At 32.1% G+C, this 27478-nt stretch overlaps 6 protein-coding genes across 13 annotated transcripts in view; 3 read left to right on the top strand and 3 right to left on the bottom strand.

Moving 5' to 3' along the window:
• Positions 1-11022, bottom strand: part of LOC117234064 (spectrin beta chain) — a 39476-nt gene extending 28454 nt beyond the window's left edge. For 7 of the 8 annotated variants that reach the window (XM_033494916.1, XM_033494920.1, XM_033494919.1 and 4 more), the window contains exon 1: positions 10875-11022. The gene's annotated coding sequence lies outside the window, so the exon portion shown is untranslated. Of the gene's footprint in view, positions 1-4580; positions 4601-10874 lie in introns of those variants that run through there. The other variant, XM_033494917.1, reaches the window with a different exon arrangement.
• A 1313-nt stretch (positions 11023-12335) lies between these two features.
• LOC117234049 (vam6/Vps39-like protein) lies at positions 12336-16174 on the bottom strand. The gene is made up of 11 exons (XM_033494887.1): positions 15925-16174; positions 15542-15715; positions 15223-15478; positions 14915-15147; positions 14583-14827; positions 14076-14504; positions 13683-14000; positions 13198-13624; positions 13023-13130; positions 12593-12917; positions 12336-12511 (listed from the first exon to the last, which is right to left on the bottom strand). Exons 1-11 carry the CDS (start codon positions 15992-15994, stop codon positions 12448-12450), a joined length of 2649 nt encoding a protein of 882 aa, XP_033350778.1. The 5' UTR covers positions 15995-16174; the 3' UTR covers positions 12336-12447.
• A 599-nt stretch (positions 16175-16773) lies between these two features.
• LOC117234035 (active regulator of SIRT1-like) lies at positions 16774-18108 on the top strand. Its single transcript, XM_033494862.1, has 4 exons — positions 16774-16941; positions 17024-17113; positions 17185-17333; positions 17401-18108. The coding sequence occupies exons 1-4, from the start codon at positions 16878-16880 to the stop codon at positions 17521-17523; spliced, it is 426 nt and encodes a 141-aa protein (XP_033350753.1). The 5' UTR covers positions 16774-16877; the 3' UTR covers positions 17524-18108.
• A 37-nt stretch (positions 18109-18145) lies between these two features.
• LOC117234034 (nicotinamide riboside kinase 1) lies at positions 18146-18996 on the top strand. The gene has a single exon (XM_033494861.1). It carries the CDS (start codon positions 18212-18214, stop codon positions 18800-18802), a length of 591 nt encoding a protein of 196 aa, XP_033350752.1. The 5' UTR covers positions 18146-18211; the 3' UTR covers positions 18803-18996.
• A 215-nt stretch (positions 18997-19211) lies between these two features.
• On the bottom strand, positions 19212-21912 carry LOC117234033 (COP9 signalosome complex subunit 3). The gene is made up of 4 exons (XM_033494859.1): positions 21716-21912; positions 21042-21302; positions 20225-20949; positions 19212-20100 (listed from the first exon to the last, which is right to left on the bottom strand). Exons 1-4 carry the CDS (start codon positions 21768-21770, stop codon positions 19804-19806), a joined length of 1338 nt encoding a protein of 445 aa, XP_033350750.1. The 5' UTR covers positions 21771-21912; the 3' UTR covers positions 19212-19803.
• A 361-nt stretch (positions 21913-22273) lies between these two features.
• Positions 22274-25700, top strand: LOC117234126 (dynein regulatory complex protein 11). Its single transcript, XM_033495051.1, has 10 exons — positions 22274-22950; positions 23032-23239; positions 23326-23603; positions 23719-24028; positions 24099-24383; positions 24498-24742; positions 24817-25104; positions 25195-25287; positions 25387-25504; positions 25562-25700. The coding sequence occupies exons 1-10, from the start codon at positions 22447-22449 to the stop codon at positions 25678-25680; spliced, it is 2448 nt and encodes an 815-aa protein (XP_033350942.1). The 5' UTR covers positions 22274-22446; the 3' UTR covers positions 25681-25700.
• The last annotated feature ends 1778 nt before the right edge of the window (positions 25701-27478 follow it).

Raw genomic sequence — 27478 nt, 5'->3', positions numbered from 1 at the left:
TTAGCGCATGATATATCTGATACAAACATTCGTTGCCAAAGGATTCGACAGTCTCAAATACACGGAACTCCTTGTTAAGCTTCCTCGATGTAAGCAACCACCGGCAATCGTCGTCTTCTTTGTCTTTTTCTGAAGAATCTCATCAGCACCGAGTTTTCACCTTCACCTTGACTGGGAAGAAAAAGCTCCACGACCTTCTGCCCGGTCAAAGAGACTCTCGCAACCGCTTGTAAATTCGTTTGCTAGAGGAAGTGGATGATTAATATAGCGGTAGTAACACAGTTGTCAGCCGATCGAACAAAAAGAGGCTCCTCCAGACACTTTAACAATTTCGCGAAGGAGTCTCCTTCTTTTTTTTAACTCTGACGCGGCCGCATTCCTATAATTTGTACAATTAGAAACATTCGTATTTCTCTCACTTCTTATATTACTCTGAAATCTTTAATGAGTAACGTAATGATATAATTGCGTGGACTTAGTTCAGATTTAGAAAAAAATAAGCTAAAGGAAACAGTACATTCGACGCTACTGACGCGTATAACACATCGACTCAATTATTTTAGACTTGCATTCTAAATAACGCTGCCGAGGCAATTTTTGCGTTTCGACAGGAAGACTAAGAGTAAGACTAAGAGCAAATAAGCGGTACGTTGACATAAATATTATTAGTTGAAACAAAGATCTTTCGAACGAAGAGAAACGCGGGATGAGACGTAGAGAAATCTCATTCATAACGAGACACGTTTCAAAAGTTCTCAGTGATGTCAGAAAAATTATACGTAATAACTCAGCAGTATTTCTAGAAGTTACCTTGGAACGTAATTGTCTCGTTAGTCACGAAAGGATTACAGGTACGTAGCTTTGTCGTAGTAAAAAATAAAAGATCGTTTTCAAGAATTTACTTAAAATAAAGAAAAGCTACTTATACGTAGTAAATATCTTTCTATTGAAAAAAAGAAAAGATATATTCCCGCTTCGTACTACGTCAGATCGAGTAAACAAATGGAAGAAAAAGGTCGATTCGTTTTGAACCTCGTAAACGTATCCCACTTAACACCGTATTATTCGTTTCGTAATATTCGCCGAGTTTATAATCGGTTCTCTGTTCGTAATAATAGATACACACTCGAGGCACATCCACCAGGTGCGTACCTGTCTGGGTACACCATTCGATATCGTGCACAAAAGAGCACGATATAGACCCAAACGCCGCAACGCTGAAGGTAAGATGAACTTACCACTCGCCACGAACACAGCCAGGCTATTGATTTTCCAGCGGAGTCACCGTGGCGCCAATGTTTACGATATATATTATATACCGGGTGTTCCATCGTGAATAACCGTTTGTAACATTCTCGAGTCTATCGCGAAGTTTGATTACTTAATTTCTATATTTTCACATCGAGAAGAATTCGTAGAGTGCTAAGACGTTTCGCGTGAAACCAAAACGAGAAATCATGCGTACGAGTAAGATGTTTTTCGTATTTTCACAAGATCTACAGATATCTTTCAACGTTAGAAAAATATAATTGGATGGAAGAAGACCGAAAGACTGCGGTTGTAGAGTTACACGCTAGAACCACTGTAGCGTGTGCGACTATATAAAATCATCGTATTTGTTATGGCTTTCGCGTATTAATTAACCAAATGCAAGTATTCTCTTAATTTTTATTTTAATAACACTCTCATATGACTACGAATTAGTAGCGTCACGAGAATGAGAAATGGAATGAAGTTTTAATTAATTCTTCCTCTTTAGTCTCTTTAACTGCGACGCGAGCGAATACGGTGCATCGTTATCGACGCAAAAATCTCCTTTAGCGAGTCCTGCCTCGAGTAGAGCAGGATAGAATAACAAAAATTTCCAGCTCAAGTATCTTTCAAAATCATAGGACGCGGCAAGATCGTCCAAAATTGTAACAAAGAGCAACTCGCTCTGATATATTCAAGAATTAATTTTAATCTGACACTTTCTCGCGAGTCTATCGATGACGGTAATCTTTCTAATCTTCCTAAATGGAAAAAGGAAAGCTCGATTACAAAGACCGCATAGACATTGACAGAGGCACTAGCTTCTAACTCGTATTTGCAACATATCTACGATTCTAATCGATTCTAATCGATCAGTTGATTAGCTCAAGAGTGTGATCGATGGTCACTCTGTAGATGAAAGTTCGGCAATACTTAAATGTCAGACGAAAATAGCCGTAGCATAATTGGAAAGTACGAGATGAAATGAGAAACGGTTAGGGACTTTGATCGACCATTTTTTGCATAACCACACGGTACATTTAGTATGTATATCCTGCTTGTACCTGCGTACAACTATCCCAGAGAGGTACTACCCGGCAAGTACTACTACGATACACTCGAGAGAACGTAAAGGACTTGGTTATTATTTTGAACCGCGTCAACTTGGCTCGAAATAATACCACTTCCTTTAGCCGGTTCAAAGGCAATAACAGGATATCTCGACGACTTTCAACCTTTCCCATTTCACGACGCGTACGAACTAATTACATACATAAAATTCTGCGGTACATCGAAAAGTACATTATATTTGGTCGAAGACGAAGCGTTCACACCGGACAGCGACCGTTGTTTTTATTCGAGCCGCTTACTCGCCGAATTGGTAAACATCGGAAAACGAAAAGTAAAGAAAATCGACGATACGGCTGATTATCGGTATCTCGTGCATCCCACCGATTTCGATGATTTTTTAACACCCTGTAGAAATCGACATTTCGAACAACTCTTCCCCATACGTATAACCACCGCTCGGCCATAGTTTCCCAGACATAGGCGAAACTGTCGATACCACTACAGTGAACTCTGCCTGTATAATTACGAGTCCGTGACAGCGTTTGCCCTGGTATTAGTTGGCCGCCGTCTGGCAAAACGACATTTAACCCAAACCTACTTAAACTACAAACAAAAGATGCAGATTAGGTACGGGTTAGATATTATTTTATCCGGCTGCTAATATTAGCGCACACGCTGTCACGGCCGTACGTACAATTATATACGCAGTTCTATATTCTGTACTACGCGTAGAATTCAGTGTGACGGTAGCGATAGTTTATCGCGAGTATCAGTCATATGTATACAAACAAGTTGTTCAGAATCGCATCGCCGACAACATGTATAATAATCATGATAATATATAATAAGGTGAATGAGACATTGATAATTATCAAAGTATATAAGACAGGCGTTAGTGAAGCGCTTTGGCGTTAAAGTTTTTCGAGTCACGACCTCCGTGGAATTAATCTCTGTGCTTCTGGATTATTTGCCACGCGATTACTCAGTAAGTGGGATAACCGAGGTATAACGAATACAGAGGGACAATGAACGATGAAAATCGAGGTGGCTGGGGGGCGACCTGATTTCCACTGTCCCCGGCTGCAGCGGAGGCCGTCAACAATGCGACTTTATTCGACTCGGAAGAGGGGTCCATTGGTTAATGAGGTTAAGAGCGAGACTAGACGATGCGATCAGTCGAATACAGAGTAGACCAAGTATAGTAGCCTCCGTATTATAGTAAGGTTGTAAAATCGATACCCGGTGTTTGAGCAAAAAAAAATTAGCTTCGCTATTCGAAGCGTTCGAATTATCTTCGATCAAATCGTATTTTCCTATCGTTGAATAATTTCTTAAATTTGAGGCAAATGTCCTCGGCAATTTCCTAAATTTCAGGATTAATCGTAGTGGTAAGGATTTCATTTTCGCTCGGATTTTTTCAAAATATTAAAACTATTCTTCGTTCGATTGAAATTAAAGTAAGATCGAAATACATTGATATTCGAGGAGCCTGAGAAAAAACGGACCGCAACTTTTGCCATGTTCGATTCGTATCGAAAAGAACAGAGCGCTATAATAGGCCTGGGTATGACAGCATCGTTTAACACTCCAATTCGCAACTTCATTATATCATAGTAACTGTTCGTACTCGACCACGAGATATTTCAACGTGCAGAGTTAATATTCGTAAAAATTGGAGGTCTCTGGTTTGCGTATATTTAAATGTACGAGCATACGTGTATTAAACGTATCTATGCTTCGATTTATCCAATCCTTGAGCTTGAAACTTCGATATGCTGAAAATGGGAAAATGGTGAAAATATTCACAGTCGTGGTCTGTTTTCGTTCCTTTTTTGGCTACCGAATTGCGTGCCACAGAATCCAATATTGGACCAGTGAAACTATTTTCAGCGATCCGGAACTCCGATACCTAAACTGGGTGAATCGAATAGCGAGAAAGGTCGTGTTAATTAATTCGTCCTAGATTCTATCAAATCATTAATGCAAGTAAATATTCAAAGATATTTCTCATAAAAATGAATTAATAAGTAAAAACTGTTACCTTGTACATTGTCGTGGCTGTACAGAATAAAAATTACTTCAATAAACATTACTCGGTACGAGGATCGAATAACTTTCGTGTACAGATGTTTCTTCAACTCGCAAAATTGCTTGCGAAATTATTAGATAAGAGTCTTTGTTGCCTCCCATATAACTCAAAGTGTTCGATTACTCGTGCCAGCATCTATTTATTTCAACTCATGTATCAAATATTTGACCTCGCCCCTAACAATTTCACCCCAGCAATTTCACATCGGATCTTCGAGTTGCGTTTAACGATTCGCGTGGATCAGACGACGAGCCCGATACAAAATATGTCCACGTGCATGGTATGTTCCGGTGGGCCCGATTATCGTCGCGCTCGGATCTGAAATTCCTTGGCAGCTGGCGTGTTTTCCTATTTATCGAGGATGACTCGGCGTGCAGCATGGAAAGGTCAAAAACCTGCAACTTGTAGGGATTCAGAAAAGCAGATTCGATCCTCGCGCGCCCGTCTGCGTACAAGCAAGCTCGTGGAGATCAATAAATACAGTTATACCGACTGTTCCGTGCAAACGATCTCATAGTAAAAATAAACATCTTCGCTCTATGATGCGCTATTTACAAAAACGCTTCAGCTACTCGGTACCCTTAACTACTTCTATTATATTCTTAGACGTGGTGAAATTTTCGAGTTGTTGCTGTCAGAAATTATTTATTCTAAAATTAATTTAACAACCCGTTCCCATACTCGTGGCCGGCCACGTATTTTCGGCGGATGAGAAAATAAATCGAACGGTGCACGAAGGCCGAAAAAATGCCTCGATTAAGGCTATGGAAGCTGGTGCATAGAGCACGACTAGTAGTCCACCGCTGTGGACGAAACTACGTCACGTCCGCATTTACGTTAATCCGCTGTCGGCCGACTTGGTTACCTCCGTCATTTACTTGAACGCCATTTGCTACAACGCATCGTTTACCACTTAAAACCGCGGCCGAAAATTTGCACGTCGAACTCAAGGCGATCGCTTTCGGCTAGCAAACGTTAGAAAGCGAAATTCATCGAGCTCGAGAAACTTGAGAAACTAGAGAGAACGTCGAATGCGTTTGTATCGGATAGCTTAGAAATAATTTTCTAATTAGGAGCATACGTGCAATAGATTGCAGAAGTTTCGTTGAGTAGGAAATATTTCAATAATATCGTAGTTAGGTCGATGTATAATATCGTAGTTAGGTCGATGATCGGTTGACTTGGTATAACTTGGAAATAGTTGAATTTAAGAAACAAGACAGTCAGCGTGGATCGCGAGAGAAGATTCTTTCGAATTGTAAATAATTTAGACAAATAATATGAAAGCGCGTGTAGTGCTAATTTCCCAACTTTGTTTTCTCTCGTGTCAAAAAGGCTAGATCCGTTCAAACGAGACTATAAATAGTTTAGCGGCGAAACTCGTCGATAAAAGAGTAGCTAATCAAAGGAAGAACAACTTTCGAAATAGATCGACGTCTTCGTTTAATTCTGTCCCCGCAAAATGAAAAATCCTCCCGCTTATAAATACACCGGGCGTGATTCATCGCTAGAACGATGCGACGAATCGAGAGAACAACGAAATAGAGAAAATATCGTAGGTTCGATGATACGTAGCTACCGTAGATAATAACGGCGCGCGATTCGAGAGGAAAAAGTGGAAATATCTTTTGTTCAATCTATATACTTTTACCTATCTACTATATACAATCTATATACTAAATACTTTTGTTCAAAGTATCGATGTTTCCAGTTACAAAAACTTTCCCGTCGTTTTACACCAGTTTCAATTAAGAAATCGAACATCGGTTGATTAGCCGATCGCGCGATAAAAACTTCAACGCAGCTGGATCGGCGACGCATCTCGAGAACTAGTTTCTTTAGATAAGGAAAAACAAAAGCAATAAGGGAGTGGGGACGTTATCGAGCACACAATTGCGTTAAAGATGCAGTTAATATTTGTTTATAATATTACATAATTTACATAATTTGCATAATTTAATTTTTACATAATTTAAATCTATATTGTACAATTATTTTTGCCACGATATTACAATATCGTTTATCGTAAGCTCCATACAAAAATATTATAGAAAGATAAATAAACATACATTAAATGATAAAAATGGCAATTAGCAAATTGTGAAAAAAATAAAAATAAAGGGATAAAAGTAAAAGATAAGAAGATTAATTTAAGATACAACGAAAAAAAAACTACGAATATGTAACTACGTAAATAGAGAAGAAAAACGTGATTAATTTGTAGAATTATTTAATTAGAGATTCCGTGCCAATTTACGATCTACGAATCCTCATCGTGCGTTTAAAAAAAAAAACGATTACGTTGTACGGTTTTACTTTTTCGAAAAAATGAATTCTATTTACTATTACAGTCGAGAAAATTTCGACATTCTGTTACAATACACAATGAAAATGTAAATCAACTGAATCCGCAAAGCATAAAAAGAGTGAATTTACGGCATTTTAAAAAGGGGAAAAGAAAAAATCAACAACGCAATTCTGTTGCTCGGATATCGCAGATGTTATCGAATTTAAATAAATTTCGTGCCCATTGCTGTTTTACGAGCTTTCTACGAAACCTATTCAAAGAAACGAACCGTGTAATTTAAGAATCACCTCAAGATAATAAGTACGCTTTAACGTTGATGAATAATACATGAAACAAAGGATTACAAAATATTTTATACCTTTTGCGCGCTATATGATTTCCCACTGACCTATAAGTAACATAATATAATACATATATGTAATGTAAATATCCACTTTGTGCCAGTAAGTGGCACAAGAAACTCGGGAATTTGGAATATTCCATTCACGAACTATCTCCATCTCGTCGTGTACAGTTAGTTTCCTGCGTGAGAAAATACGAATTGCATAACAGTGAAACGATCTTAAAATCTTAACTATAAATGAAACTAGATAATTAATCAGATAAGAGTTGGAGACGTAACACTGGAAACTCCTCAAAACTTACGAATTTATTTTAGTTTATGTTATTTTTATTAATAATAATGAAATCGAGTTCACGTATAATTTCACAATTTCTATTGCGAAACAGTAAAACATAAAAATTTAATTATGCTGCAGTCCGCCTTCAAAAACAATTCGATTTTCTGACAAAGATTTCTTAAGATTTTAGGTTCCTGACAAAATTTCTCCTCGGGAGAAAAAAAGAAAAAAATAAGCATTCTGAGCTTCCAGGGTCTCGAAATCCCAGAAAATGTGACAGTTTCGCGAATCTAAAAATTCAGTTTCGATCCATCGTTAAATAACGATATGATCGTAATTATGCAAGGAATTAGGTAACGCGTCTATAGAAAGGTACACGCTGAAAGGAAGCTGGAAAATTGATGAGCGCGGTGCAATGTCCTTAGTACATGTATATGTATGTGCTCCCGCACTTATTAAATGTTACGCCGCAATATCGTTTCCCTATGGCGCATGATAAACGTATGGATACGCCAATCAGGGCAGAAAAGTTGAAAACGTCCCTTGGGTATTTTTAGAAGGAAGCAATGTAATCTGTCCTCCAGGAACACGACAATGTAACATGCCTATAGTATCTGCAAATATGTTTATCTTAGTATCTAAAAGTAATATTTATATTTAAATTGACGATAAAAACGAATTTACGCTGTTTGTCTACAGCGAAGCAGTATAAATTTGGTCTGACTGAATTTAACAGAAATACAATTTTCCGAAGCAGTACCATTAAATTTGCGTCGTTTATTAATAGAATTCATATTCGACAATTAACCCGCTGCTTAAACTAGATCTATCTAGTCTTAACAAGTACATACTTTATACTCGGATATTAATGTTGTTAACATTGGTAATTTATAACTTGTAAAATTTCACTAATAATATCAATTCAATCGTGCAAGAGTGTCCTAGTGTTGATCATAAATAACCATATTCACGAGTACATATATACTATACCGACTGATGACATCATACGCTAACATAATTTACATACAACTTCTTTGAAAATGCATCAATGTTCGCTTCTGAACCATCACATTTGAGAGACGTCCATTAAAACTAACGACTATACCATGAGTAAATACCAATGATCACAATACAGCCTTTACACTCTAGAACCTTTTCCACTTTCTAAAAAGATTCCCTAAATTCTGTAGGGCATTGAACGAATGAAAACATGCTTAAGCAATTATGATTACCAATGATTATACAATGATTACCAAAGACTTTGTCAAGAGACCACTCTTGATGTAAGGTAAAAATTTTCTAAGAACCACTAGCAAAAAATGTTTACACTGCTTCAAACAATTACCGGATCACGTTACCAAGTACGGGAACTGTAGCAAATACCGGAAACGAGAGAATGCTGTATATATACACTATACTATACTATAATAATATAATATTATATATATATAATATGTACATTATCTTTAATATATTTATAAAAATTTCTAATATATTTAGTCGTTAGACTGATTCATAAGAAGATAACCATAAATGGTGTATGGTATGTATGATCACTTAAGGATTTATTTCACAAAATTCTGTCAACAAAAAGTATCGAATTTTGTATAAATTTATTTATAATAATAAGATAAGTGTCTACCTCCGTGCAATTATATATCATTTGCGCAACGTAACGTTTTAACGCACGAGCATTGTTCCGGTTTGAATGAAACAGGCAGATGTCGCCGAAAACGTAATCCGGAAGAAGCGATCGGCACGACACTAATTTATTAATTTATGCCGAAGACGCGCACACGCCCAAGCCCGGCAACGGTGACGTAACTGTAAACACAACACTTACAGAGAACCAACAGCTATTACTGAATCAAAAATTAGATTTATCAAACAATTATTACTATTATTTCCACGTTACTAATATTTTATGTAATATATAATCTTTTGTAGATGTTAACTTATCATTTATAATTGTGAAACCGTTTTAACTAGAGGTTAAAAGTTTCGAGATATTCGATTCGAGATATGTATCGACTATGCCAGTCTCGAATGTCATAAACATAAAAACGGTATGTATAGATATATACGGTTAGAATCGATATAATAATTTCCTAATATTTTGTGTGTAAAAATTTATTATAATATTTTACGAACGATTGGAAGGTTTTTGACAATGACTCAGCACCGAATTCGGTATCATGACGAAATCATTTATACCGAACGAACTGGCAATTTATAACATCGTCACCAATTAAATAACTATGCCGCGTGATTGGATCATTTTTATTAATGTTGGTACGAGTTCCGGGTAAATATAAATAAAAATTATTCACCGGTATCTATATCACAGGTATGGATATTTTTGAATTTTATACGTCTACACTTTTCGCACGCATGACATTTTCCAAAAGTTATTTTGAAACGAAGTATAAACACGATCGTCGACAAATGTCCATTTTACTGTGTTATCAAGATAAAACAGCCCCGAATACGCACTTCTAAATGATTAGATTATCTTCGGTTAACTTTTCCAAGGAATTATTTTTCAACGTAGAATGCAATGACGAACCATAAGAACTACAGAGCGTAAAATTTATTCGAACACGTATCTTTAAAATCTTGAATATTTCGCGTTACTCATTTGCAAAACACCGCGCGTATATTTTTTAGGTCAGCGATGAAAACGGCGTTCGATTTTATACGGCAAACAAGTAGTCTGATATTCCGGCGAACGATGGTACAATGCTTGACAGATTTTCAGTGGAGAGCAAAATTAGGTCACCGACAGATAGGGCGTCTTGACAGGTGAACAAAACCATTCAGGGGACACCATGTAGCGGAAATTAAAGAAGCTATAAATGCGAACCCGAAAGCACAATGATCTTACTTCAAAAGAAATAACGGGTATTCGTGGTATTAACAGAAATATTCGTCGTACAATCAAGCGAATTGTTCCTAGAACTACCATAATAATCCAAATGACCAACCCATCATTTTTCATAGAAATTTAGATTGATAATGATGCATTTTTAAGGGATTTTCTATGATTTGTTATAAGATACATAGATAATCTTACTTCTTCTTACATTATGTATCTTTCATTTTCATTTCTTTGATAAAAGTTTTGTATCTTAACTGCATACAGTTTTAGAGCTATACATAAAAGTAAGAAGATTACGAATGCTCTTACATCTGGGAGGTGAAACGAAATAGCTTATTTAATAGCACAGTGGGCACAGGTTCGTTATTACTAGAATCAATGCAGCACTTGACCGAAGAAATTGTAAAAAGTGAAGCGATTACCATAAATGACAAACGATCTCACGTACCATTGGAATATGAGTGTCGTTCGAGCGCTGTCAAAAGATACGTGTAACGAAATGGTGTGTAACGATTCAAAAGTAAGGAGAAATCGGGGAAGCTAAGGCGGCACACGCCATTTTTATCTGTAAAGTCCGAGCCGTCACGAGACAACCGATCGTAAAACTTGATCGCTTTCGTGTTTTCGAACTGAAACCAGAGGAAATGGTGTACATACCTTCTCGTGAGGATACCCTGCGACAACGTTTTATCCCAGTACTCGCATAAAAACCTGCCGATGTACACCAAAAACCACCGATAACGATCCACACAAATCCATCCACACACTCGACCGGCGCGCAACTGACTGAGCGCATACGGCGTCGACCTACGCCAGCGTAGCTAGTCCCAGTTCTCATCCACCAATAAGAAGCACGCGTAACATTATGAATGTCTGCAGCAAACCGATGTATAATTTTCGTAGGATGATATTTTTAACGATAAAGAAATGAAAATGAAAGGTACAATGTAACGGAAAGATAAAATTATCCGTGTACTTCGTAACAAATCATGGAAAATGCCCCCAAAAATGTGCCATTTTGAACCTGTAGAATTTTTATGAAAAATTACGAATTATTCATTTGAATTATTCTGGTAGTTCTATGAACAATTGAAATGATTTTTTAAACATTCGTTTAATTATCGGCTAACAATGTTACATCGGAATGAATATTGTAAATCATTTTCAAAAATGCTAAAGATGTGCATTTTTTTTTATTTTTATTAATATAAGTGTATTGATCATTTAGTTGTGGAATAAACAAATAATCGTTTTCCTTGTGCATTGTCTTCTTCTTATGTATTGTTTTTGGATAACATACATTTTATAACCAATAGAATACTTGTTAAATAATTGTCTTGGAAACAAATTTACTTCTTATAATTATAGAGTCTTTATAAAATTATGCGTTAATAATTTACGAAATAAGAAAATATTCCTATTAAGTTTTATTAATGTAGTTACTTCATTATATATTTATATCGTTTAAAAATGTATGAATAGCAATTTTTTGTTTAATATCTATAATATGATTTTTTCGTGAGAGTAACTAAGAAAGTAAGTACATTTGACCTTTTATTGCACAAATTTATATGATTAAAACGTTTACAAGTGCACTTGTATCGGTACCATACCTGCCTTGTAACAGCCGGCGTAGGAATACAAGATAGCTTATGACATCACTAGTCCCGTTTACCCATATTCTGGACCGGGCACGCCCCATCCTCTCCGTTACACATTATTACGAAAATTTATATGACAACCATTCAATTACGAGAGAAAATTTATTTTGAATATTCAAGAAATATTAAATATAGCAGAAAGTTCTAAATAAAAGAGTAAAACATACATGTACAGTATAAATAATCGCATTCGTTCTTTCGTTACGTTTCATCATTCCCTAATTCAAAATTAATTATTGGAACATCTTTATTTGATATTTTTCAAACGTTTGAAATTGAAGAATTGAAAAATAATATTTCTTTAATTGTTTATAATTGTGTCTTGAAAATAACATGTATGTATATATAATGTAATTAAATTAATTTTTTGACATTTCTTCTTAAAGATAAAAATATTAAATGGTATTACAATAAAAAATAAATTTAAAAGCAGATCACAGCAAATATAAATAGAAAGGTAAATGGAAAATGTATACATTTATATACATATTATAAGCAAAAGGACGTCACAATGTACATTTTACATCACTTAATAATTAATATAAATACATTTTTTAACTAGATATAGCTTATGCCTTACGATCTTGACACGAATAATGTACAATATCGCCATTCGGATACCTCGCAAACGCACTGAAAAATAATTGATATAGTAACTTCTTTGTACGACAATCACAGTCAATATTATTCTATATATAGTATTTAAATACTGACCTCTGATTGCCGAATCTCTTTTTACACACTGGACATATATTGAATTCCGTCATAAGAACGCTCTGTGATTCATAATGCATACGCTGCTCTTGTACTTGCAAGAGTTCAGCGTAAAGTAATCCTTTTAATACTTGTATCCTTCTTGCAGTGTTTAATTTTTCCTGCAAACTGACTTCTAAAAAGTACTTGATTCTACCTATAGGAACTGTATCAGGCAGAAGCTCTAATGCCTTTAGTGGATTTATCTTTGATGCATGCTTCTCAAGCAGCTCAAGTGCCATTTCCAAATCAGGCTCTGCTGTTCTTTGCATTTCTGGGATACATCCTACAATGTGTTTCTTATAATATTTAATATATTATATATATTATTATATTAACTATTAATTGTTATCTTAAAATGGACATAATATTGCACACGTCGAAATTTTACCTGTGATTAAAACTCCTTTATCGTCGGGTTTCAACAATTGTTGAATAAGCATTACATAGACTTCATCAGCTCCATCGGATTGTTTTTGTTTATCTACAATTTCTTGATCTAGAAATAAAAAAGTAATTGCGCGTTTTTGTAAATAGATAGTTTGAATGCTTCAGTTAACACATACTTTGATATCTAGTATATACGTTATAACAATACTCAGTTGCTTTTGCTATATCATTAAGAAGACTAATATATATTGAAATAGCTTGCTGATGACGTCCAAGTCTTCCAAGAATAATAGCACGCTCCTCGAACAAATTATCAAATGGAAAATGTACTAATATCGTTTCAGGAGTATAATGCGTAGATTTTTCTAAAAACTGTTGCAATTTTTGTCTTATATGTTGGGCTGTTTGTTTTTCGGCTGGTGTAGCATTTTCACTCATACACGCTAAACATTTTTCTTTGTATTGATGTATTAAAACATTATGGAACAAAGGATTAGTATCTTCCCAAACATGTACTACATATTCCAAATATGTTATCACTAAATCTTTGTGATGACATAGAAGATAATCCAATACCTTTGGTCTTGGTAATAGTTCAACTTGCTGGAATTATAAATATAATTTACAAAAGAATTGAAGAGCATTATATGATATGCATTACCTGCATATCTTCCATGAAAATTCGAAGTCCTTGTTCTGGATCTTCATTCAAAACCCAACCAGCAAACTTCAAAATTAAATCCATATGATCTTTACCAAGTTGCTGCAAATATTGTATCGTTCTTGCAGTGCCTTTTAGACTAGAATCATTCTCTTTTGCATGCTTTTCCAGAAGCTCCAATGCTTTTCTATGTTGTCCCTTGGTTTGATATAATATAATAAGTTCAGGATATTTTTGATGCATTAATAAAGTTTTTTCAGCTTCTGCTAAATGACAATGATTTAATCTGAGTAATGGTGCTACCAATGCATCAGTAGTCTGTAAAAACGTTTCATAAATACAAATTAACTGACATTAGACACTACTTATTATAAGCTAGAAATTCTAAATTACCTGTAGATAACATTTTAACAGAGTTGTGTCTATAATCTTTAATAATTGTTCTGTAGCTACTGCTGTCATATTCTTTTTTCCATTCACTACAGATTTTTCCTCATTGTTATCCTTATCCTTGGATTTTGCATTACCGCCCATTAACTTATATCTAACTTCAGTAAGAAAAATTATTAATGCACGTAGACCTTTTTCTAAATCATGGTCTTGGAGCTTAGGCAAAGTTGGATCACTGACTTCAGGATTACTGCTAGATGGTGTAACTAAATCAGGAAATAACATTATCACTTCATAAGGATCTGTTCCTATTTTTAAGAACTGATCCATTGCTTCTTGAAATCTTTTGTTACGAAACAGATGATGAGCATACAATGTTTGAATTTTATATATTTGTTTATGTTTTTCTTCTTCTGTTATATCGGATAAGCTCTAAAATAACAAAAAACTTTATTTTAAAATTTCATTAAATTAGAACAAAGCAAATAATTAAAGCTACTATTAACATACAGTTAATTTTATTGCTAACTGAAACTGAGTTTGCTCTAGTAATGTTCTAATTTGATGTGTTACATCAACTGCTCTCACACACCAAACATGACTAATTGATGCTACAAAAACTTTCCCTTGTTTGCATCTGTATATAAGCCTAGCTTTGTTTAGATCTTTTATTGTTTGAATATGCAGACAACCCTCTATAGTATATACTTCTAATCTGTCATGAACAATTCCAAGTAAATAAGGATCATCCCAAGCTAAAATAATTCAATTTTTATATTATTATACACAATTCAAGAAAGAATTACATAAATGTTTTTAACACAATTATATATATTCTATACCTAATGCACTTGGTGTATCAGACCATTTTACTGGATTATGTTGAATCAGTTCTCCTCTGGTATCCATAACAAATGATTGAGAGTCTTTTCCTAGTACAAAGGAATTATCAGACAATTTTGTAACACTTGGTTCAGGAGATTTTCCAGTTGGAAATAATTCTTTGGTTTTTCCATTTAAATTCAAAGTTGTGTATGATAATCCACGAAAACCCAAAATTAATGTTTCACCACACCTTTGATAGAATTAAGATATTTTGTTATTCTATCAGAATACATAAATTATTTTGTATCTAACATAGAACACATACCAACATAATTCACGTGGAATATCTGGCACAGTTAATTCAAAACCATTAAATGTCTCAAATTTTTTTCCTCTTGAGTTATATAATTGTAGCTTACGTTTCACAGCAACACATAAGTGCACAACTGTTTGATTTTCACCATTTACGATTTGATTTGGTTTTATATCTAAAGCAAATAATGTGGCACCACGAGTCTTTTGTAATTGATAAAGTTGTTGAAAGTTTGGAGAGTTTAAATCATGAATACATACTATATTATCTACAAAAAGATACAATAAATTAAGTATACCATTTTTGATTAAAAAAATCAAAATAAAAATACCTGTTAAAATTATAAGCAAGTTATACTCTGGTACAACATCTATCTGAGTGATACGCTTTTTATTGAAGTTTTTACTATGACGTAACAATTCTAATTTGTGATTGTCATCTAATACAGATGGTACATTATACATAAGAAGATGACCCTCTCTTGTTCCAATCAGTAAATTGTCATCTGAAACACTTTGCTATTATTCACTACACTTGCATATAAATATAAAAAAATATTATAATTAAATATATATTCAAAATAAATAACAAGAAATACATTTTATAAAGATGCAATAAAAAATAATTTTATATCCAAAAAATGCTAAATATATCCACATAAAATTATATATTTAGGGTTAAAAATTTTTAGTTTTAAGGTTATATGGTTCCTACCGTACGCAGCCATAGATTCTATTTGAACAGAAATATTTAATATTAAGGTTTCTTCATAAGCGTCGTGCATTTTGACGTTTAAGAAGTAAACTTTTTTATTGCTAATTTCTTTACAAATCCAGAAATTAGAAAATTAATTTTTTAGCATTAGTAATCGATTACATATGTACAGCTGACATTCGAATATGTTTGACAACTAACTCAGACTATGATCAGACAATATAGTACAAATCCTTTGATAAACAACGCAGATAGTAAAATTCTATGTATAGGTGCAACTAAATACAGAAAATATAGCAATAGCAGTTTGAGAGGAATAAAGCATTAGCAAGTTATAGAACATTAGTATTATATTATTTATTTTATCTATTACAATAGCTGCATTTACAACCTGTTACAATAAACATTTTACATTATTTTAAGTTGTATAAAATAAATTTTTATTTTATAATCATCATTTATTATTTATCTATACGACCAATGTTTTTTAAAATTTAATACAAATGTGTTACGATCTTTTTATTCGAAGGAGATCTTTAGCTTCTTGAATCCATGGTTTATTGCCAAAAGATTCATAAATTACATCAATTTATAATGAACAAATAACAAAAATTTCCAAATTATATGTTTAAAAGTTATTATTGTCTAAAAACAAAATTATATTTAATAATTATATATACAAAGTAATAAAAAGTATGATCTATATTTCGAAAAGTACACAAATTAATAAAATTTAAGATTTTAAAAAATAATATTAATTAATAACATAAAACGATGAAATAAAAAGTTCTGTATTTTACACACTTATCAAATATATTTCCTGTATAGATGGCATACTTATAGTTCATTTCTTTCGATTCTATTGTAAATTGTAGCTGTATGTGTACAATGATATTTAACACTTGATATTTTCATATGATACATAAAAAAAATTAATTTAAAATTTTACAAATATGTCAAATTCGCTTGTACGAAAAGGACTTGATTTGTTGGGTTACGAAAAAAGTGTAAAGCAAGGTATATATTCTATTATCCAGCATTTTAACTTGTATAGGTTATAAATATATATTTAATATTACACAAAATATTTATTTTATAGAAAAAAAGAAAAGAAAACACGTAAAATATAAAGGTTCGCTGGATCTGATCCCTCCAAAACACAGGATATTTTCTAAAAACGATAAAACAGGTATTTATAACCTTCGAAATAAAAGATTAATCTATCGTTTATCAGCTAATGAAAAGTAAATATTTCTTAAGATCTCGGAACAATCCTTGGCCGATCAAGCAAAGTAACTGTTTATGAAACTCAAAAAAAATTAGCTGCAAAAGTAGATCCTACAGATGAAAATGTACAAAGGCTTTTATTGCTTAGCACTAATCGTATTGATCCAAATACAACAAATAAGGTATAGTTCCATAAATTATTTAATTACTCATGAAATAAATTTTACTAATCAAAAAATTTTATATCAGTTATTAAGCAGAGCTTTGAGAAAGAGATATATTCCAAAGGAAAAGAAACCTAAGGAACCTGAAGCCACTGCATTTACTGAAGAAGATTTTAAGAAATTTGAAAAAGAATACGTGGATCAGTAATGATAATTTTATATTTCTTAAATTATATATTAGGTAAATGAATTTCAATTAATGAACTTTACTTAGTATACATGGCATTATGGTAGTCACCAATATATAAAGACATTTAATTGTATTTCATCTGTAAAGCAATATTATTTTTTGCACGTTTATATGATAAATGTTTAATCTACTGTAAATTGTTAAATGTAAAATGTTTAATAGCGATCGTAAAAGGGGTAAAGTGATATTAATTTTAACTTCCTCTTTATTTCTCTATTACACTATATGGATTATTGGTTTACCATTCATAGATGATAATAGAATACGATCGTTTTTTGGTTCTCACAATATTGCATTAATAATTCCTGCAGTGTCTGGCTTATGCTTCATTGGTGGATTAGTATTGTTTACTATTTATCACGTTAAACCATATTTTTCGAGTAATAAATCAAGTAAATTTCATGATTCGTAACATATACATAAAAAGATTTATGTAAATGAAAATATTATATTGTATATTGCTAACTACATTGTGTTGAGAAACGACACACTTGTGTGTATTTTATCATTGATTAAGTAATAAAGTTAATGTAACTTATGTAACTAGACCGCCATTGTTTATATGTATGTTCCTAGTACGTGGCTAGTATGAGTTAACCTATTCTAGATTTTAAGTAAAATTATTATTACTAGAAAAAAACTCAAAATGTCTTCAAAGAAATGGTTTGTGCTTGGTATTTCGGGTGCAACATGCAGTGGAAAGACTTCTTTAACTAATCGACTTCATAATGAGTTAAAAAATTCAGTAGTGATATACCAAGACAACTATTTCTTACCGAAAAACGATCCACGTCATGTAAAAATTGATGAACTTAATCATTTAAACTGGGAAGTAATAACCAGTATGGATATGAACAAAATGCGTTCAGATGTTTTACAATTGATCGAATCGTCACCTACAGAAAATAGTTCTTACGAAACAGTTAATAAAAATATATTAATATTAGATGGGTTTTTACTTTTCAAATGTAAGGTTATTTCAGATTTATGTGATCGTAAATATTTCATAACATTAACAAAAGAAGAATGTTGGGAAAGAAGGAAAGGAAGAGTATACGATCCACCAGATGTTCCTGGCTATTTCGAAAAAGTTGTTTGGCCAGAATATTTAAAGCATAAAGACGAATTAATGAAGGACAATGATTTTTGTAAGACAATAACATTCATTGATGGATTGGAAAGTAAAGAAGAGATATTTCAACTGGTTTTTGCAGAAATAAAAAAATTATTATCATAAAGTCTCATCATATTATTATATGTAAAAAAAGAAGCGCTTAAAACTATAAAAAATAAATATACACCATAAACTGATTGTGGATATTTAGCTATCATTTAACAAAAAGATGGTGATATTACAAACATTAGTTTCAAAAAGAAACATCTGTACATTCCAGAATGTTTAGCACAAAATATAATTAATATTCTGAAATATTTTCCATAATAATCTAGGACATTTATCCCAAATATTTTTTTTTAAATTCGAAATAAAATAATCGCAATAATAAATGTATATCTTGTATATTAAATTCCCTATATATATTGACAACTGATTTTTACTGAGCTGAAAAGCGTAGTGTACTTACCTGGCACAGTTGTGCATTGAGCGATATTTTTTTTTCGAAAATGATAAGTACACTTGTATTTCATCACTTTCCTTTTTGTGAGAAATGTATGTACATGAGTCATTGTTGCATTATCAGTACTGATGAAGTTTTTTTTATGAATTCCCATGAAAATGCCCATACATGAATCAAATGTAGTTTATGTTGAAAATGTGGTAATTTTGTAGCTGTGTATCACAATATTGTAACTACAACATGTACAATCTTTTTTGTTTTTGTTGCATATTGTTTGCACATAAAGCCTGCTTCAGATGTTAAGTAATTCCTTAGGAAAGAGTTTTAAATTTCGTTCTTTATGCATAGTATATTTTGTACAAAAATTAATTGTAAAAGGCTTAGAAAATTAAGAATGTTTGAGTTTACAACTCCTTGCAGACACTTCAACTTAGCTACAACTTAGTAATCAATCTTCACTTTTACAGAAATTCAGAAAGGGTATAATGATACATAGCAATGTTCTTTTTATTTTGTACAAAATAGATTATGTTTCGCCAAATTTCGGACATTTATCTTCATCCAAAACAGGCTTCAAAATGTTCAAGTCTTCGTTTTCAACAAGATTCACTTCGTTTTTTTCTCTTTTTTAATAAAGATAACGCACAACGACGTGTATATGTTACATGGAATAGGTGCTATGTTTAGATTGGCCTTGCACATTTGTTACATTTGTTGGAGCAGGTCCAGGTGTTTGATCATCTTGATCATTTTGTCCACAAGCTTTTCGAACATATTGCGGTGTAAGAACAACTTCTTCTTCCATTTCAAGAACTCGTTTGTCCAATTCCATACATGCTGCCATTTCTTTTTCTAATTTTGCCAACATCTGTGGTGAATTGTATTTTTCTGGATCATCATGAAACACTACCATACCATCTTTTTGATTGATTGTTGCAAAAATTTCACCATCTTCTATCTATGATTATAAATGTAAAACATCTTTATGTAACATCTATACATATATACGCACAATTATTTATATAAATAATAAATATATATTATATAAAATAAATATATAAATAAATAATAAGTGCATTTACCATGTTTAATATATATTTTTCTGCATCGGCAGGTCCTGATAATTGAACTCTACTAGCCACATCACTTAAGCTAAGAGTCAAAAAAGTTTTTGTCAATCTTTGTATGTTCTTCTTGTATAAATAGCTGAGCACTTGTTTCACCAGTCCCATATTATGGTCTCTTGTAAACAGTTGTTGATATTTGGTGATAATATTCTGCACTTCTTCACAACTATTCATTTGATAAGCTGTAGCCAATTCTTGATACTGTTGACCCAGTGGTTTCATGTACCTATTAACTACTTGACTCGTATACCTAGGTAGATTCAAAACTTTCCCATGCAAAATTAAAGAGACCAGAATATATTTCTTGTAGGCTTCTAACATAATGTAACTAACTGCCATGGCAGGTGTGGTTACACACACTTCAAAAAAGTACAATGCTCTATCATAATTCTTTAATGCTGTATATATCATACCACCATAATAATAATAAAGTAAAAAGTATTTTGAATCAAATTGTCCTTCCTCTTGGCTGATACCAGTAATATCTATATCGAGAAATTCAAGTGCTGGTTTGAAACACTTAGAGAGAAGACATAGTTGACAAAGATCAGCATGTATTGAAGTAAGCTGGCTATCGAATAGTTGTATTTTACGTATTGCACGGCACAATAGTTCAATACCACGCAATGGTATTTGCAGTTCAACTAATGTTTGAGTAAATAAATGGCATAATTCTGCATCTACAATGTAAATGATAGAAATCAATTATAAAAATAGTTTCATTATAATTTTAATGGTTCCCAATACAAAAGAAGAAAGGTTAGAAACTTACATATATCAGAAGCAAATCTAACTTGTTCTCCATTACAACCAATGATAAATTCCTGAACCTGATTAAATAGTGGTTTATAAGCATCAGCATTGTTTGCACCATTAGGATTAGGCAGCGAAAATTTTACACATAATACTGCCAAAATACCTAATGAATGTTCCTGCAGATTTAGGGTTTCCAAAACGTTATCTAAATGTTGTCCATTTTTTATTAGAACATCTGTGCTTTTAGCTATTATTTCTGACAGCTCTCTAAAATTACCTAAGGAACATAAGGCAATTGAATAATATTATTTAACAATTACTTCAAAAATATTATAATTTTATTTACAATAGAATATTGATTTAACAAATGCATATATTTTTTATATACACTTGATATTAAACAATTTAAGGAAAAGGTTTATATGGCGCTGTAAAGAAAAATGTTGATATACATATTTAAGATTTAGTCATAGATATACTTAATATAGAAATCAGATTTATATACGATCCGAATAAAATTAAACGGATGAGTTATTCGATACCACAATGAGAAAATATTGTGAACTCGAATCTTATTTTTCTAGGAAAGGATCATTATAGAGTAACGCAGAACGTTCTAATAAACCTTTAGGATTATTCTTGGAGGTTAGGTTCATAAGAATATAAGGAAGGTTTGTACATCTGTCGTACCTTGTTTTGAGAGCGTCCGCACATTATTTACAAATTGCTCCAATGCCGACGCCATTACTGCAATTGCTTTCTTCTCATCACCACCTTTAATCGGTGATGAACCGTATTTACAGAAATTATTTTCGTTAACAAATGATCACTTAAGATGACGTTTTGAAACAGGCAACCGGAATGCTCTGAAGCATGTTACGAGTTACAAAAATAGCCGGTTGCGTCGAACTCCCTCTTTTATGTTGCACTCAAAAACACAATTTGAATTGAAATATATTTGTATAAATTTGTTTTTCTTGTAAATCTAATAAAAATTATCTTGTACTAGATTGTACAGGAGTTTCTATAGGATGTAAACATGTTCCAGATCTTTGCATTATATGTGTCGCAAAATTGTATATTTATTTACTTCAAATAAGCGCATGTTTTACTTAACATAGCTATTTCAAACAGTTGTAAAATGATTATACAAATAATTAAACACATTATGCTAACACTTGTAAAAAAATTAAGTTAGATGTACTTATAACAAATATGTATTTAAATACAAAACCTTTTTTAAATAAGTATTTTTAAAAGAATTGTACGTATTACATGCTAGTTTAATTGATGGTTGCTACGATACCAACGATTTCTAACAATCCTGAAAGACGAATAAAGCAAAGTGTTTGTTCACATTATCATTCGATTTATTTTTCTGTAATTTTATTTTTAAATAGAAAAGAAAAGATATTTCGATTATGTCAAGTATGATATATAACGAGCTTTGGAAAAGCGCGCAGACTGATATGGAGGAACTCCTTCAAATCGATACAAATTTGCAAAACGCTAAGTCGCAAAAGGATCGTAAAAAAGCTCATAATACGGTTTCGGAATTATACGTAAGATATATTCTTATCTATAATAAATTAGAATTGTGTTACGATCAAATAATTCAACCGCAGAAACGAATATTAATGAAACAATTGTTAGTCTCGTGCCTTGGTAGAATTTTAGAATTAAAACATGAATTAGTCGAAATAGATCTTTCAGAGTATAGTTATTTCGATGATATTTTAATAAAATTAAGCGTTACTCCGCAAGAAGTTGAAATTCAAATTCCAAGATATTTTAGACGTGAGTGTTTACAAGAGATCGAAGGAAAACGGAAATATATAGAAAGTATTTTAAAAGGTATAGGTGTTTTGGATGAAGTAGTTCCACCAAAAAATATGACTGAATCCGAAGCGATAAAACTTATACAGGTACGAATTTATATAAGATTAAGAATGATAATACTATTTGTATATTAATGTACGTTTAAATATTATCTATGCAAATGTTAGGCTCACGAACGCGCTAGACAAGGCCGATTAAGATTTCAATTTATGAAAGAAATTCGTCAAATAAAGAATAAATCTGCGATTAAAGCAGATGCAAAGATAAAAGAATCGTGCGAAAAGACGGCTGTAATAAAAATTCAAAAAGTTTGGAGAGGATACGTGACTAGATGCAAAATTCGGAAACGACGTCTCGACGAAATGTTATTAATTGGTATTTTTTTTTTTTTATTAAAATAATAAGTGATGCATATATAATAAATAGTGTGTATGTATATTTATATTTGTCTATTTTTAAAGGTATGCTTCAACCGAGTCAAGAAATTACGGAAAATGCTAGACAGGCTGAGAAAGTTAAAGAAGAGAGATATGAAAAACAAATTAAATATCAAGAGATATACGAAAATTTGGTGGTCGAAGCTAAAGAAAGAATTCGTAAAGGAAAAAGCGCCATAATAGAAGAAAATATAAGGAGTGAAGTCCGAAACTGGGTAAACACTTATTTTCAACAGACAGGAAAAATTCCAGACTTGCCATCTGCTGAGAGTGGAGGATCTAGAGTCATATTTAGCAGACAGGTAAAATTAGTATTTACACTTGTATTGCGTGTACAGCATTTTCAAATCTGCTCTATATCAGCAATAACTCTCTGATGTAACTAAGTTGAAGTAGAATGTAATTCCATATATACAGGGAACTGAGAGCACTATAAGTAAATCAACAGCAGTATCATCAAAGGAATCCAAGAAATCTAAAAGATCAAAATCGAAGAAGGATAGTGACGTTGAACAATCAGAAGAGGAAACTGAGCAAGGTTTCAAGTCAGTTCCTTCCAACTTTTTGTCAGAGCTGGTACATGCTAATCAAGAATATCAAGAAACATGGAAGAATAAAGATGAAGCTGTAAATATGGCACAGTTACCATATTTAGACATGATAGAAAATAAAACAATCAAGGAAGTAGAAAATGAAGTACGCATTACAGTTGACCAAGCACTTAGAGGTAAATTATACCATTACAATAACCAAAATATAAAAACAGTAATGACGCTACAATTTTATCATATTTAAAGATGACATAGAAGCATTACAATATGCATTAGACAGAGATAGAGGTCTTAAAGGCAAACGTGTTAAAAAAACTCAAAAAAGAATTCGCCGCAGTGGAAAAAAAAATAAAAAGAGGAAAGAAAAGGATTTGACACCTGATAGAACAACAGAATCTTTATTTGAAGAACTGTTAACTCAAGGAATTATTAAGTTACATAAAGAAATTCCACTTTGTAATTTCAAAGGGGAAAAGTCTTTCATAAATTATAATTTAGGAGAAAAAAGAAAGGATCCTTTGCCAGCACTTGGTTAAGTATTTTATATTAATTTAAATCTATAGTCACATATTATATTCCCCATTCTGATTTAAGTTCTTTTAGTAATCCCTTCAGTAATAATTTTTGTATTAAATGTATTAATAGGAGACATAAGACAGTTGATAGCTGAATATTGTATACTTCCTTTGGGAAACAATACTCTTAGAGAACTTACACCACTAATAAGATCAGTGTTAATAGCTGGTCCACATGGCAGTGGCAAAAAAATGTTAGTAAATGCAATTTGCACAGAACTTGGAGCCACTTTATTTGATATTACACCAGCTAACATAGCTGGGAAATATCCTGGCAAATCAGGATTAATTATGCTTATGCATTTAATATTAAAGGTACGCTAAGAAAGATAGAGATGATTAAACACATTAGAGAATGAATATTTATTCTAGATTCATTTCACATGAAGGTGTCACGTTTGCTTCAACCATCAGTGATATTCATGGAAGGAGCAGAGAAGCCGTTTGTTAAAAAAGTGTCAAAGACAGATAAAACTGATCCAAAACGTCTAAAAAAAGATCTTCCTAAGTTAGTAAAAAGTATTACAAATGAAGATAGAGTGATTCTTATTGGAACTTCAAGTTCACCATGGGATGGAGATCAGAAACTCTTATATCAAACATATGATAAAATTATATATATTCCCAGACCAGATTATGGATCTATGTCTCTCATATGGAAAGATTTAATATACAAAGTATGACTTTTTCATTAATTTATAAATTCCGATGCACGTTAATTTTTTGTCGGAAAGGACATGTATGTAGATATATAATTATATTTATAGCATCCTGGAATTAATAGACAATTCGACACATCTGTAATGGCTAAAATTTGCGATGGTTTTACTATTGGCACGGTATTGGCGTCTATTAATGAGGTATTGGCGAAAGTATTATTTATTATTATTATGCAATTGTTGCGCGTAAATTTTTTATAATCTTTCTCATTACAACAATTGCACATTGTTGTAAAGTAGGTAATGACTACAAAGCGAATAGTGCAACTAAGAACTCATCCACTGACACATGGGGAATTAATAAACGCGTTAAGTTCGAAAGATCCTGTTTTTCGCGAAGAAGAAGACACGTTCTTGGGTGTGTATTCGTGTGCTGTTATAAATATTATCATTTTCTAATTATATGTAATTACAGCATGGCTTTCAAAAATACCTATAAGTCGTAAAAAACAACGAGCGCTTGAGCTTGAGCTTCAGAAGTTGGAAGAAGAAAGTGAAAAACAGCAAAGAAAAGGAAAAAATTTTCGTAAATAAATCTATTTGTATTATTTAATAATATTTATAATTTTATAATATATATAGTATATATTATTTATATATATTCTATAATATGTATAACAAATTATAATATATGAAATAGCTGACAATTATTGTTCTTCCCTTCCAGTTAAATTTAAGAAAAAATTAATGTTATAATATGAAATATTCCACAATTAATCAAAATTTATTAAAATGAATCATTAAGATGGTTTTTTAACCTAACCCCAAACAAATTAACAATGGAGTTACATACATATATACCATTGTACTTTATTTACTTCATTTTTGCCGCTGGTTACTAAGTTCCTGCAAAGATGCATACAAGACCAATTTACGTAAGTAAAAGTAAACGTAACGTGACAGGTGACAGCTATTTACATTCGAGATCGAAGTTTCAAGCATTGGAAAACCTGTCTGCTTGTTTGACTAAAAAATGAGTTTGAAGTATACGACGCAAGGGTCAAACGGGGAAAAGATCGCATAAAAATACTTATTACTGATAGCTTCGCACTCATTTATCAGAATAACGTGACAAATACAAAAAAAAACAAATTACATGCATGTGTAAGTAAAACTAAAAGTAAATCTAGAATTTCATGTATTTCTTAGCATATTATATTACCATACCGCAATTGTTTTTACTTCTTTATTAATTGTACATAACATTTCGCAATTAATATTATAAAATATTTATAAATTTTTCTCTTGTAAAAAAGGGGATTATGACCTTGTGTGATAAGAGATTCGAGATTCTATCTGCATAATCACTTTATCGTCGCGTGTTAATTACATTTCATAATTTCGTCAAAAAGCTATATTATATTTGGACACATGATCATCTTTGGCAACATAAGTGCGAGTTAGAAGAGTGACAATTGCAATCTGGCACGTTTTTATTCATGAACGTCCCTTTTGTAAGGGAGATAACTAGAATGACTCTGTTTGCTTTGGATCGCGGTACAAAAGTCTCGTTAAGATTAAAGTTATACAGGTTACATGTTTCTTTCTTCAGTTCACGTGATATAACACGCGGCAAGCAGACTTGTAACTAAAGGCAATGGCAAAGACCTCTTCAAAGAGTTATCAATAAAGGGCAAGAAGGGGCACACATCTTACCTCACATTTTCCTATCAAAATATGAAATAGAAGTCTTATTTCGACTATGATCTTATGAAATCATATCACGTAAGATTTTATCATTTCTTCGTTTATCAATAAAACATTAAACACGATATGCTAATTATTAAATATATGAATCTAACTTTATTTTAAAATAGACTCGTGTCAAGTAGATGATATTTTTTATTTATAAAAAACAACATAATATGCGTATTTACCATGAGTCATAACTTATTAATATTTAAATTTATGTAATTTTCTTTCAATGACAGCAATTTACTATTTCATGAAACAAAATTGTATTATCTACAATAATAGTTTTAAGAACAAATATAATATTTAACGGAAAGATAAGTTGGATAATCATCTCTTATCTGTTAAAATATTAATATGTTATATAAGATCAATAGTTTCATTGAAAAAGTTAGAAAATTAAATGGCATTTTATTATTAATTATCATAAGATGAAAATAAACGCGAGGAATAAATGTTTTTTTAGCGTTCTTGATTTGATAAAATCCTAACCATTTCGAACAGTACACGTAATGACCTTCACGAATCTTTCTCACAATTTGTATTATATATGCATTATATTATATATAAACTACACAATATATACGTATATACATATATTTCGAAAAAAATGATAATAGGAGGAGATAAACGGATCCCA

The sequence above is a fragment of the Bombus vosnesenskii genome, unplaced genomic scaffold (genome assembly GCF_011952255.1).
Source record: "Bombus vosnesenskii isolate JDL3184/JDL3185 unplaced genomic scaffold, Bvos_JDL3184-5_v1.1 scf7180000013302, whole genome shotgun sequence".
In the NCBI taxonomy this organism is placed as follows: Eukaryota; Metazoa; Arthropoda; class Insecta; order Hymenoptera; family Apidae; genus Bombus; species Bombus vosnesenskii.
Note: the sequence above shows the minus strand (reverse complement) of the source record. Positions and strands in the feature narration are given on the sequence as shown.